The 14,202-nt window shown below is 38.0% G+C and overlaps 1 protein-coding gene across 1 annotated transcript; it reads right to left on the reverse strand.

Moving 5' to 3' along the window:
* Positions 1-1,082: 1,082 nt before the first annotated feature.
* LOC147277504 (Leucine-rich receptor-like protein kinase family protein) lies at positions 1,083-4,577 on the reverse strand. The gene is made up of 2 exons (XM_086255240.1): positions 1,730-4,577; positions 1,083-1,465 (listed from the first exon to the last, which is right to left on the reverse strand). The coding sequence occupies exons 1-2, from the start codon at positions 4,575-4,577 to the stop codon at positions 1,083-1,085; spliced, it is 3,231 nt and encodes a 1,076-aa protein (XP_086111366.1).
* Positions 4,578-14,202: the final 9,625 nt, after the last annotated feature.

The raw sequence follows: 14,202 nt of genomic DNA on the forward strand, positions 1-14,202 counted from the left end.
TGAAAGTGCTTCTTGTAAAATGTATTTGAAAGCATTGTCTGAGGAAGCACCTCGTAAGTTCTTTGTCAAAAGAACTAAAGAGTGCTTAAAAACATTGTCAAACAAGTCCTAAATCTGTTTTGCAATCACCTTATTTTCTGGGTTGTATTTTGCCATGATATCCGGATTGAGAGGATTGACTTGACCATCAAAGAAACAGAAAGAGAAGCTTATTGGATTAATAATCCAATCATTGATCTTCCAATGTCTGTTTGTGATACCATGTTCTAATGAATCAAGGTATTTGATATATGATAAAATTTGATTTCATCACATTGAATACTCTTCTTCTTTTGAACCAACAATTCTAAAAAAACTAAAAGGGGCATGGACCAAACAAAACAAAGCGAAGGAATTCAGACGTGGGAGACAAATCTTCTGTCTGCTAAGCATGTGGGGGAGGGGTAGGGAAGCATGCCCTGCTTCTGGCTGTCTGCTTTTTACACTGCAATACAGGACCTACATGTGGGACAACATCTGCTTTCTCTTCTCCTAGCCCCCAAAATTTCAGATATTGTTTGCAATTTTTGTTGAGGGAATTGCAGTTCTTTAGTATTGTTACATGCAGAGATTTAGATGGTCCATAAAACATAAATTTGAGGGTATTCACTCTATTTGTGGTCAATTATTAGTATTTCAAAATTGTTGAAAAAAAAAATGCAATTATTGATGTATAATTTCAGCCATTTCAGTAATTCAAACCATGGATAAATTATTGGATACGTGGGTTATATATGTATGACCTCTATCTCACAATATGTATGGTCGCTGGAAGCCTGAAAACAAAATTAGCCATAATGATGAAAATATAGTAAGAAAAAAAAATTAAAGAAAAGCTAGGAAGTGTGACATGAAGCAATTTCACCATATTAACTTCTCAAAGCTGTACAAGAAAACCTACACCATCCAAGTCCACGAAAAGCACTACTCAAACTTTCCTTATGTCCCTCAATAATAAGCTTCTCTCATATTGGGATAGAAAACCAATTGCTTATGTCCTTGAAAGGTAAAAGAAAAAGAAAATTGAAAAGGAAAAAAGAAAATCAACTTTGATTTGAAGACTGCTTTATTAGTGGTTGGGAAGTTTTTCCCCATTCTTCAGGTGGGCTCTTAACCTCCATTAGCAATGCCACCACTTCCTTCATGGTGGGTCGTTCCACCGGCGAAGAGTTTACGCAAAACATTGCTATTCCAAGTGTTTGTAGCATCTCTTGCACCATTTGATCTGGGAGGCCTTGGAGCTTTGTATCTAGTATTGATGCAGCTGGTTCAAAGCTTCCCATCTTCTTCTTCACCCATTCAACAATGTGTAGTCCATCACCAATCTGGGGCTGAACGGCACTACGCCCGCTTAGGATCTCCAGCAAGACCACACCATAACTGTAGACATCACTCTTCTCTGTTATGTTCATTGTGTATCCATACTCTGCATTCATAATGCAAATTTCTTAGAATGTGCTCTGACTATTCAAGAAATAAAATATGGACCATTAACAATGCTGAAAATTATGGCGCTCAAAATGTCCCACAGCAAAAAATTATATGACCTTCAAGACTTGTGACAAAATAAACACCAATCTATTTGACCAGAGGCATCAATATTGGACATTTATAAAATAGTCTACTGCATAACCAATGAGACAAACAACTAGAACAAGATGCAATGTTAATGGGGAGGGAAGTGGTGTACCTGGGGCAATGTAGCCATAAGAGCCAGCTACTCTGGACATTGCATGGTGGTAAGTTGGAGAGTTCATCAACTTTGCTAGACCAAAATCTGCCAGATAAGCTTCATACTTGGAATCTAGTAGAATATTATTGCACTTCACATCCCTGTGAAGAATTGTTGGGACACAATCATGATGAAGGTATGCTAAACCCTGGGCTGACCCAATTGCAATCTTGTACCTAGTCTCCCAGTCCAAGTTCCTATTCCCTTGCAATAGCTGTTGGAGATTACCATTGGGAATGTAGTTGTAAAGAAGTAGCTTGACACTCCTATTTGAACAGTAGCCTAGGAGCTTCACAATGTTCCGGTGGCGAATGTGCCCAAGAATTTGAATTTCTGCAGCAAAAGAGTCTATTGCTTCCTCCTCTCGCTTTGTTTTCCACAGCTTCTTCACCGCAATCAAGTCCCCGTTTGGCATTTCTGCCTTGTAGACAATCCCGGAACAACCCTTCCCGATCACATTTTCGTCTTTCAAACAATCCAAGATGTTATCAATGGTGAGATTGAGCTTCTGAAATGGGATGAAAGTCCACGGATAAGAGAAATCTTCAGCCCCCGATGAGGATGCCAATGATCCTAAAGATTTCTCTACCATATATCTATGGTTTCGCATAACAAGGATCCATGAAGCAATAAGTGCTATGGTTACTGAAGCCAGAATCACTGAGATTAAAGCGACAGTTTTGGCGGATTTCAAACCATTCTTCCGCATTAGACTTGAAGAACAAGTAGACCCATCAACAGACTCACAAAGATGAGGGTTCTGAAGATATGAATTTGAGGAAAGAGTTCTGAAGAACAGTGTAACTGGAATGGCACCTGAGAAATTGTTGCAGGAGATATTAAGGGAAGTGAGACTAGTTAGAGAACCAAGAACCTTAATTTTTCCATGGAGCATGTTATGGGAAAGGTCCAGTGACTGTAATTGAGTCAAACCAGCCATTGTCTCCGGGATTTCTCCTGTAAAACTATTTGAGCTCAAGTCCAAACTGATTGTCAAGCTTGTCACATAACCAATTTCAGGTGGGATTGCGCCAGAGAGGCTGTTGTAGCTCAAATCCAATAAGGTCAGCTTCTGCAAGTTTCGAATAGATTTTGGTATTGTACCTGTGAGTAGATTATTGTTGATGATGAGCTTGTTCAAGTAACTCAAGTTTCCAAAGCTCCACGGAATGTCGCCAGTGAAGCTGTTTCGGCTGAGATCAAGCTGCTCCAAATTCACAAGCTCCCCAAGCTGAGGTGGAATTACACCACTTATGTAGTTATTGTGCACATCCAATTGTTCAAGAACTGTGATGTTGGCAATCTCAGTGGGAAGGCCTCCGGAGAAATGATTCATGTACAAGTCAAGGAACAGAAGGTTTTGCAGTTGGCCTATCTCCTTTGGAATTTGTCCTGAAAGCTGGTTTTCTCCAAGTCTTAACCTGACTAGTGATTGACAATTTGCAACACTTCGCGGTAAACCGCCAGATAAAGAATTTCCCAGAAGCAGAAGCTTGCTCAGCTTCTTCAAACTGAAAATCTCTTCTGGGATTGACCCAGTAAGCTTGTTTCTTGAAAGATCAAGTGCATAGAGTTCAGTGCAGTTTCCAAATGAAGATGGTATGGTTCCAGACACTGAATTACCCCACAAGAAGAAACTCTGCAAGAATTTCAAATTACCAACCTGCCATGGAATTGTACCTGATAATTGATTCTTGTCAAGCTGAAAAGCAGTAAGGCTTGTACAGTTGCTCAGCTGCCACGGAATGGTCCCCGTGAGCGAATTATCCGATAGATGAAGCAGTTCCAGAACCACCAGCTTCCCCAAGTCACCGGGAATGGCTCCAGAAAGATCATTTGCGGAAGCATCAAGAACAACAAGCGAAGAACAGTTTGAAATCTCAGCTGGGATTGGTCCTGATAATGCATTGCTCCAAAGAAGCAGGCTAGTGAGCTTTTTCAACTTCCCCAGTTGTGCAGGAATTGAACCAGTGAGATTGTTCAGGTACAAGTACAGATTCCTTAGGTCTGAACACAGCCCAAGTTCGGGCGGTATTGAGCCAGATATTTCAGTGTCATAAAGCGCCAATGTTTGGAGATTGACTAAGTTTCCAAATGTAGGTGGTATGGTCCCGGAAAGTGCCGTGGAGGCAGCACCAAATGTGGTGAGATTGGTGAGTAATCCTAATTGTGATGGAATTTCTCCGGTTAGATACGGATTCCCACCAACACGAAACTGTTGGAGGGAAACCAAAGAACCCAATTGGGATGGTATTGAACCGTTGATGAGATTGTCTTGGAGGCAAAGCACTTGGAGTGAAGTCAGATTGGCAAGTTGCTGGGGTATCCTATCTGACAATCTGTTGGCATTGAGGAAGAGGAATTGGAGAGAAGAGAGTGTGCCAAGCTCTGGAGGAATGGAACCAAAGAGAGAATTGGAGGAGAGGTCGAGGAGGCGAAGACGGGTGAGTTGGCCAAAGGAAGGTGGGATTGAGCCAGAAATGTTGGTGGAAGATAGGTTGAGAAGCTGAAGAGATGAAAGAGAAGAGAGTTGTGGAGGCAAAGAGGAGAGGTTGAGGAAAATGTTGGGGAGAGAGAGTGAGATGACTCTGTTTTCAGCAGAGCATGTGATGCCCTGCCATGAACATGGTGTTTGGCTTGATGGGTTCCATGAGGAGAGCACAGAAGAAGAGTAGGATTGTTTTGCAGGGAGGAGGGATAGAAGAGCTTGGCCATCTGGGGACAGAGAGGCAACTAAGGGTTTGGTCATGGTCATGAAAATCAACAATGTGAGGGAAAATGTGAAAAAGTGGGTGTGTTTTTCCATTTGGGGGTTTTGGGGAAATTGAGGCTTTGGTGGTGGTGAAGGTTAAGAAATAGGGTTGATGGGGTGGTGGTGGTTGTTGATGTTGGGGTAGTCTTGGTGGTGATGTTGGTGAAGGTGGTGGTGGTGGTGAAAGTCCACTCTAGGGAGACAACATGCATGTGAAGGAGGTATTTGTGGTTGAGAGAATGCTTCAATTTTACAACAAGGTTTTAAGTGTACCCATGCATGTGAACAAAAATGCTTCTCTCACACATCTTTAAAGTGGAGTTATATACAGTGTGGAAAACTGGAACTTAGTCAAAGTAACGGTGGAGTGTGATGTTATCTTACCGGAAAAAGCTTTTTCTTCTAGCTGTGCTGCTAAACCAGAGCCACTTGTTGTGATGGTGGTGGTGGTGGTGGAGATGAGAAGGTTAAGCCCAAGCTCTTGTTGTGTAAACACCACAAGAAATGGCCATAGCTAGCTTGAATAGTTCAGGGTTCAATGGTGGTGGTGGTGAAGAGGATAATAGACTATAAGCTTTGAGTACTCTTTCTCTTTCTCTTTGCTTGTGTTATGTTTCCAAGACCACTTCAATCTCATTTCGCCATTTGCATTATATAAATATACATAAATATACAGTGAAGTGCTTTGAGTATTAACTCTAGACTTCTAGTGCAGTGCTTGGGCGCCAGTTATTAACTAGATTACCCAAAGTACCCTTAATAGCCAGTGAAGAAGCAATTGGGGGAGTAGTCTTTCTCCCTAATTCATTGAGGGCAATGTTGACAGACTGCAGTGGGGGGTTGCTCATATGGTTTTCCTCCTGTCTATCCCCACCCATACACTTGTCAGTAATCGAAGATATTTGGAACCTTTATCTTCCATGCACACCAAATGTTAAATTTGAAATATTTTATCTTCTGTATTAAATTCTGTTCAGTATTTTCAGCATTGAAAATATCAAAACCATGTAATGTCCAAGACAATTACAATTAGGATTTCTTGTTTATTTTACGATGTAATCTTATAATAAGAATTATTTATTTTTTAAATTATATTTTAAAATTATTATTGTAAAAATCAACTTGTAAATTATAAATTATTTAGTCAAATAAATAGATGGGTTTTTTTTTTTTTTTTAAGTCTAAAACAAAAAAGCCCATGATTGGTTAGTTCACCTGCAAAATCACGGTGACAGGCTGATCCACTTTAATTTACTGAGTGCTCGACAATTGCAACTATCAGACAATAGCAATTAATGCGACATGACGACAATAACTATTTGAATTGTATAAAACACTCGTGTTATACTATTATTAATACAACGTTTTATTTGTACAAAGTGGATCTATTTATCATTGCAATATTTTATGTGGGCTTAATTATCATTAAGAGTCCAAAGTGAACTTTAGAATCATTATCTATAAATAGATTCACTGTCTACTTATTTGATAACAGTTAAATGATTAAATATTTTTAAATAATATGAGAAATGAATAGTTCTAATCATTCAACTACACAACTACATAATGTGCAGAAAAAAAAAAAAAAAAAAAAAAAAAAAGGTAGAAGAAGCTAGCTAGCATTCCTCTTACAATTAAATAATATTTCATAATTAGCATATGCATGCCTAATTCCTAAATACTAATTAAGGATGTGATCCAATGGTTCAAGTTAATTAATCTAAGTTGGATAAGAATAATGTTATATAAACTACATTTACTATCCGCTTTGAGAGAGATATTAGTAAAGCGGTTATTATTAGTAAAGATGGTACAAATAAAATACAGAAATCAACAATTTCAGTATACAATCGGTGAAGATGGTTCAAGTAAAACATTATTGGATGGTAATATTATCATGCAGCATGGTACTGAAACATCTATATATTTACAGTTCACAACCTGCAGCTGACCTAGCATGCAAGTGACAAAGGCATCCTATAATTTGTTAGCTCATCTAAGCCTGCACTGTACTGCACCCAATCCTCCTAACAAAGGTTTAAATTGTTTAATTAATGTAAAAATGGAAATTACATTAAGACCGAGACAGAATCAAAAATTTCAGAGTCTAGGGCATGGGGGTGAGCACACACAGTGAGACTGCCTGGTGCCTAGTGCCTAGTGCCTAGGAAAGAGAAAGGCTTTGATGATAATATTGGAGTAGTGAGAGGCAGTGACTAGTGAGCATGGAAGATTGTGAAAGGTAAAAGGGTTTGGAGTAAGCAAACCAATTTCAATGTCTTTTTCCTGCATAAACTATTTGGCCTCAAACGTGGTCTTGGTCTTATTATAAAGGGGCTTAATTGGGTTTAAGGGTGGCGTGGAAGTAGAGGTGAAATTTTATTGGAGCGTTTTGGGTCATACCATTTTTTTACTGCTGATTTCTGTGGTAGGGTGAAATTAAGTAGGGTGCAGTGATTTGGATACCGAGGTAGAGATGGTGGGTTTGTTTTGGGAGTAGTGGGGCAAAAGAAAATGTACATGATCACATGAATGAGAGAGAGAGAATGAGAAAGAGATACGGTTTTGGAATATATTAGTGCACAATGAACGATTAGGGTTTTATTAGGGCTTTAGGTTTTGGCTGTTTTCTAACATTTCAGCCGCGCGAAATATTTATCTCATTAATGTCACATACAAAAGCTTTTCATGACAAACAATTTGGGCGCCCACAGGTTTGATGAAAGAGGAACAATAATTTCAGGTTCACTTAAATTATTCACCAGATCATATGTGTTTATATGTACATGCAATTATTTTACTTGCTAGAAATCAATAAATTAATTTTATAATATATATGTTCAAATTTAAATAAATAAAACATTATTACATTGCTTCGTCAAAAATTTAATGTGTGTATAACAATACTTAATAGGAAAATGTTGATTTTTAATGCCGCTGTAAGAACATATGTTTAAGATGAGCTTAAGAACCCATTGTTCCAACCTAAAGGGAGTGGCTTAATGATCCTGAGTTGCTCAAACTTATGTCCTTAATTAGGAAGGGAAATTGGCCATACATGCATATATGGGCAAATTAAAACCTAATTTATGTACTTATGCTTTGGCAGCTTCAAGTCAAAATGGATAATTAGTTTAAGAAAATAACTTATCTATCACATGTATGACCTAGCTATAGCACGTGATGATAAAAATAGATACAATATATAGATGTATACAACTCATACATGTAAGTTTTATCTTAGCTTAATTAATGCCTATCGAAGGTTCAATTGCATGCAATGACTTAATTTAGGGGTGACATTCGTCGGTTCGAATCGGTAATGGGGTTATATCAAATCAAAATTTATATTTTTCAATTTCAATAATTAATTTTCAGTTTTGGTATTTTTCAATTTTGGTAATTTTGGGTAGCTCTAATTTTTTAATATAGTTTGTTAATTTCGATTTTCAATAATTTTTGTTTACTTTTGGTTTATTTTCAATAATACTAATTATATATCAATATAAATTACAATTGATATAAATATGATGCAAAATCTATAATGTTTGATGAATATCTATTCTAGAAGTTTTAAAAACATTTTTTAGAACTCTTACACATTATAAAAATTAATTTTACAACATTCGTATTTAAGTATATTGCTGACAAATTTTTTAAAGTAAATGATTTTAAAGTCCATTTTGCTTATGTTCACTATTTACTTTGGAAGGGCATTGGAATGAAGCTTTTATTTGTGCCAATTTTTTTGAGGATGATGTGCGAGCAATTCTCTTTGTTTTTTTGAGTAGTGGATATAAATTGGGCCAACATCTTAAGGTTATGAAGGAGGGTCTGAGGGCGTGTTCTAATCCTCAAGCTTCGAGGGTGTTTTGGCGCTAGTTATAGGCATTAAATGTGCCAGTGAAGGTGAAATTGTTTTTATAGAGGGTTATTCATAATGGTTTGCCGTGCAAATCAAACTCAGTGCTTCGAAAGGTTACAACGGATGTTTGTTGTCCGGGCTATCATACTCACTCTAAAACTTTGTTACATGTATTGTGGGGATGTAAGATAGCTCTTCAAGTTTGGAAGTTATGGCCTCCGTTTCAAATCTTAATCGACTTGGCATGGTGATAATTTTGCTGAGCTGATGGCGTTTGTAGAGCATAATTATCAGTTGAGGAGGATGGGCAGTTTATGACTATATGTTGGAGTTTATGGTTTGCACGGAATGCATTGGTTCAAGAGAAGATGCAGCCTATTGCTTGTACTGTTCTTGAGAAAGCTTTGCAACTGCATGCAAGTTTATGGATGCCCAAGTTTCGCCCAAGATTCCTAAGTTGTTTGTGCTTGCATCTTGGGAAACTCCTCCTACTAGTATATATATGTTTCACTTTGAACGTGGATGGTGCATTTAATCCCACAACGGGGGCGGGGGGTGTTGTTCGTAACGACCGTGGGGAGGTCGAGGTGGCGATGGCCCTTCCTTTCTTAGGTATCTCTTTTCTTCAGCATGCCAAAATAAGGGCTTTATTACACAGGTTGGAATTCACTATGGTGGATGGTTTTTCCTCTATTTTTCTTGAGTTTGATTCTCAATTGGTCATTTCTCGACTTCGGAGCAAGGAGTTTGATCTAGCTCTTGATGGGCACATCCTAGAGGTAGCTAAGGGCATTTGCCATTCTTTTGTTCACTTTTTTTATCGTTACATTCCTAGAGCTTGGAATCGAGTGGTGGATTCGCTTGCTCAGTTTGATATGAGTTGTGGGTCTCAATTGAGTTGGGTCTCTTTTATTCCTTCTTAGCTTGAGGTCCATGTTCTCGCTGATTGTAACACCCCTTAGTTTTGCTTCAATGAAATGATATTTCTAAAATTGTTAGAACATGCACTAAACAAGCCTAGAGGGGGGTGAATAGGCTTAATCAAGTATTATACCAAATTTTAATTTTACCAAATTAATTTAGATACGTTGCGCATTAAAGAAAGTGAAATAACCAACTTAGATAAAACAATCAATCACAAACAAAGTACACACAAGGAATTGTTGCCGCGAAAAACCCTCCATTGCGTAAAAACTGCGTGCGGGAACTAGTCCAGAAAAACAATCCACTATGTAAATAAGAGTTTACAACCAGTGACTCGATCCAAATTCTACCTAGACTCCTTCTAGTAAGAATTGACTGACCCCACGCCACTTTGCAACTTCTTCCATTACACCAATTGTTGTGGAGATCTTCTTGCCAACACCCTGAAGACAAGAACTCATGAACCCTACTTCAACCTTGATGCAATGAGTTCAAACCTGTATAATGAATGAATGTATGGATGATGATGATATATAACATGAATAGATTCACAAGGAACAATCTAGTTTGCTATCTATACGTTGAATGCACAATTAACTAGTCTCACAAAAGTGTTTATGCAAACCCTAGTTCATATCACAGCCTCACACTAGCAATAATCCTCATATGATAAATCTCTTTTTTGTGTATTATGCGTGAGCAACCCTAGTATCAATTCTAACTAGGTATATATAGTCATAACACAATATGGAAACCAAACACCTTGAATTGGAAGGTAAACGTGAGAAGGAAAAATCTGAAAACGTACTATGCGATTGATCCCACTTACATTGGGATCAATCCCTCAGAATGCACAAGCTAAGGGAAAATCGGCATTGTGCGATCGATCCCACTTATGGTTTATGTTTTAAACAGTTAGTAATTTAAAACAGATTATTGGGTAATAAAATGGGTATGGATGAATAAAAATATGTGTCATTGGATTAATTTAAAGGCTCTTATAAAACATTCCCTCATAATTAGTCACTCATATTAGCCATTCTGTAACATTTAATGACCCAAAAGTCTAGTTTTAAGTTTGCATTATTTATATAATATTAATCCTTGTCAATTTTTTTGTCAAATAGATTCATGTTTTAAAATGTGCGGCTGCATTTTACAAGGCCATTGATTCCCTTCTGATCCATTGGGGTACTTTTTCTTTTCTTTTTTTTCTTGTTTTGATCTCATACCATACAAGATGATGTAAGCTTAGGGTTTATGGTTTAGCTTCTACTCAAAATATTAAAACTAAAACTTAAATCCTATGCAATTATGAACGAGTGCCAATCAACCCGAAATAAATTTTTCAAAAGTTTTTCTTGATAAATCGATTGGCATACATTTTTTAATTGCTATGCATGCTTGGTAATAGAGTTAGATTCATTGAAACCATCACTTAATTACATATTATACCTGACTAGTAGTAAATCACAAATGATTTTACTTTTGTGTTTTTTGTTCGTATATTAATTTTAAAATTTCACATGCATAAATGAGTAACAGTTACAACTCCTTGTAACTGATGGCAATTACAAAGGTTTGTAATTGACGAGGCAGTTACAAGGAGTCAACTGACAGGTAGTTACAAGGTTTCAACTAATGGGCAATTACAAGGTTTCAACTGACATGTAGTTACAAGGGGTGAACTGATAGGGTAGTTGCAAGGGGTTGTAACTGGTAAACAACCGATCGATTGTCATTTTTATATAAAAAAAAAAACATTGTAATTTTCCATCAATTAAAACCCTTTGTTTACCAGTTACAACCCCTTGAAACTGTCCTGTCAGTTCACCCCTTGTAACTGCCCCGTCAGTTACAAACCTTTGTAATTGCCATTAGTTACAACTCCTTGTAACTGCATGTCGATCAGTTGAAATTGCTCTGTCAGTTGAAACTTTATAATTGCCCGTCAGTTGTAACTACATGTCGATCAGTTGAAATTGCCCTGTCAGTTGAAATCTTGTAATTGCCCGTCAGTTGAAACCTTGTAACTACATGTCAGTTGACCCCTTGTAACTGCCCCATCATTCACAAACCTTTGTAATTGCCATCAATTACAACTCCTTGTAATTGCCTGTCAGTTGAAACCTTGTAATTGCCTGTCAATTGAAACCTTGTAACTACCTATCAGTTGACCCCTTGTAACTGCCCCGTCAGTTACAAAACTTTGTATATTGCCATCAGTTACAACTCCTTGTAACTATTACTCAATTAAGCAAAACTTTAGAAAAGAAATTTTGTTTTTTGTTCGTGTATTAATTTTAAAATTTCACATGTACATATAAGGTACTAAGTAACAGTTACAAGGAGTTGTAACTGATGGCAATTACAAAGGTTTGTAACTGACGGGGCAGTTACAAGGGGCCAAGTGATAGGTAGTTACAAGATTTCAACTGACGGGCAATTACAAGGGGTGAACTGATAGGGCAGTTGCAGGGGGTTGTAATAGGTAAACATGGGGTTTTAATTGATCGATATTGGACAGTTACAATGTTTTTTTTTTTTTTTAAACGCCAATTGATCCGTGGTGGTGTCCTTGATCGGCCCATTAAAAAGTCTACTGTTTAAATATATTTTTCAGTGTTTCTCTTATTTTATCATTATATTTTTTGTACTAGGATTATAAATTTTTTTGTATATTTGGCAATCCAATAGTTCAAATGTCATATGCATATTTGGTTATGGATCTCATGCTTATAATGAAATTCTCATAAGAGTATCTCATTTTAGAGTTTCGTTATCCTGTGTTGATTTCTTAGTTTGGGTTGAGGAGGAACCACGCACCTTTGTTTTTTGTTTTTTTTTTTTCTTTTTGTGTGGTCTAAGTGGAGGAATCGCGCACCTTGGCTCTACGTTGTTGTCTGATGTAATTGTTTCTTCTTAGTTACAATATATTTCTTTTCCTTCTGTTGAAAAGAAAAAAGAAAAAATTAACCTTAGGATCGGCCTAACAAATCATCATGTAGCATCTTAAGAAGAGGTTCTACTAGTAAAAAGCAAATATATAAATACAGCAAGAAAAATGGAACAAAAATAATGTATGAAGGCCTAGGGGTGTCGTATAAATCAAGAATATTCTTGTATCTACCTAATGATTTACTCATATAATTGAAAGCTTCTAAATCTAGTATATCATGGATCCCGTACACATATCTGGTCAAACTTGAAAGAATCCCTACACTCTTCATTTGAAATGATATATATGGAGATGAACTTTTTTTTTTTGTGTGTGTCTGTAAGATATGAAGATGAACTTGATTAGCTTATTGTTTGTGGGTAAACCCACACCAATACAACAGCCAATCATTGCTCGACACGTGGCTGATCTGATCCATCTTCAGGTTTGACTTTTCAACGGTCAAAACTCGGGTCTTCATGTCACCACATCAGCTCAGCGTAATTTCATTCCTGATTCTGATCAGCCCATCTATTCGGGTTCCTCGCTCCCGATCCCATCCGATCTGAGAATCTTCCAGGAATCGAGTGTTCATCTTTTCCTTGGTTATTCGAGATCGGTACGGCTCGGCTTTGGTGATCATCATCTCAAAAACCAAATCATAGCTGATTTCTATTCGACGGGTGTATGACATCATCTGTCTGATCGGATCGGCCAGATCACCTGAACATTCGATCCGATCACACATGGGTTTCGCATCTACATGTGGGGACATGTGTTCGGATCGGCTCGGCCTCCCACCACCATTCTAAGAAGATCACGTTGGGACAAACCGTCATACTCAAGTGCACCTGACATGATCCTCTGATAGATGAGATATTCCAGCCCATAGACATGACTATTGGGGCATTCCACCTGATCTTCCATCATTGCATTCAATGCAGCATTGAATGCAAAGGAGGTGGGTAGCTGTGCACGCCACTACTCATGACCGAACACGTGGATCTTTCTCAACCACTCATCCACATGCAGGTAACTTACTCCCCACAACTTCCTTTGTCTATATAAACCAACTTATATGCACAAAATCAGGATCTATCAATCACCAAGCAAACACATACACCAATTTTCATTCACGAAAGGCTTACCAAAGACATACTCAACTTGCTGAGAATAATCTAGAACATTTTTACCTTGTTCTTCCCATTCTCCCAAGTTCATCACTTTCATTCAAACACCTCCAAATACACATCACTGACTTCATCATCGGAGCATGTTTGGCTGGTACCACACCGGTCCATCTCCTTTGATCTTGTATTTCATACAGGAAGAACTCCAATCGACATCCACGTCATCATCTACATCATCTCTAAGTTGTTGCATCTATCTTACGGATATTTGCATTAACAGATTGGCGCCGTTTATGGGAAGATCGTCTTGAGCCGTTGTGTTCATCACCACAAGTGCTAAGCTCTTCCTTCAAACAAGTCATCATGACTACCATCTTTCATGACAGCAGCTCTTCCTCGGGAGGATCCCAGAATAATGAACAACATGGGCCTGAGAAGACGAGAAGAGCCCAACCTCCTAAAGCAGCAAAATCCAAAAGTTCCTTGAAGATCAAGGCCGCTCACAAACTCCTCAAGGAGAACCAATGCCACTTAGTTGCTTAGAATGCACTTAGCTGCGTAGCAGTCACCCATGACATGGCCGTGATTGGAGTGATACTTGTAGAAGATGCCCTCCTTGATCTGATCTGGGGATGGCCCCTTGATCTCCCTTGCATCTGGGAGTTGATCCTTGACCTTGAGGAAGATTGTCTCCAGACTGGCGTTGAAAGGGGGTGTTCTCCGTATATTGGACAAATTTAGGCCCCTTGCCCAGAAGTTGGCGTGGTTCCTCAGTCCTGGTCTTTTTGGTTTGAATCTGAGGTTTGGGGCTTACGACATCTC

The sequence above is a fragment of the Dryas octopetala genome, chromosome 8, assembly GCF_963921425.1.
Source record: "Dryas octopetala chromosome 8, drDryOcto1.1, whole genome shotgun sequence".
Taxonomy (NCBI): Eukaryota; Viridiplantae; Streptophyta; class Magnoliopsida; order Rosales; family Rosaceae; genus Dryas; species Dryas octopetala.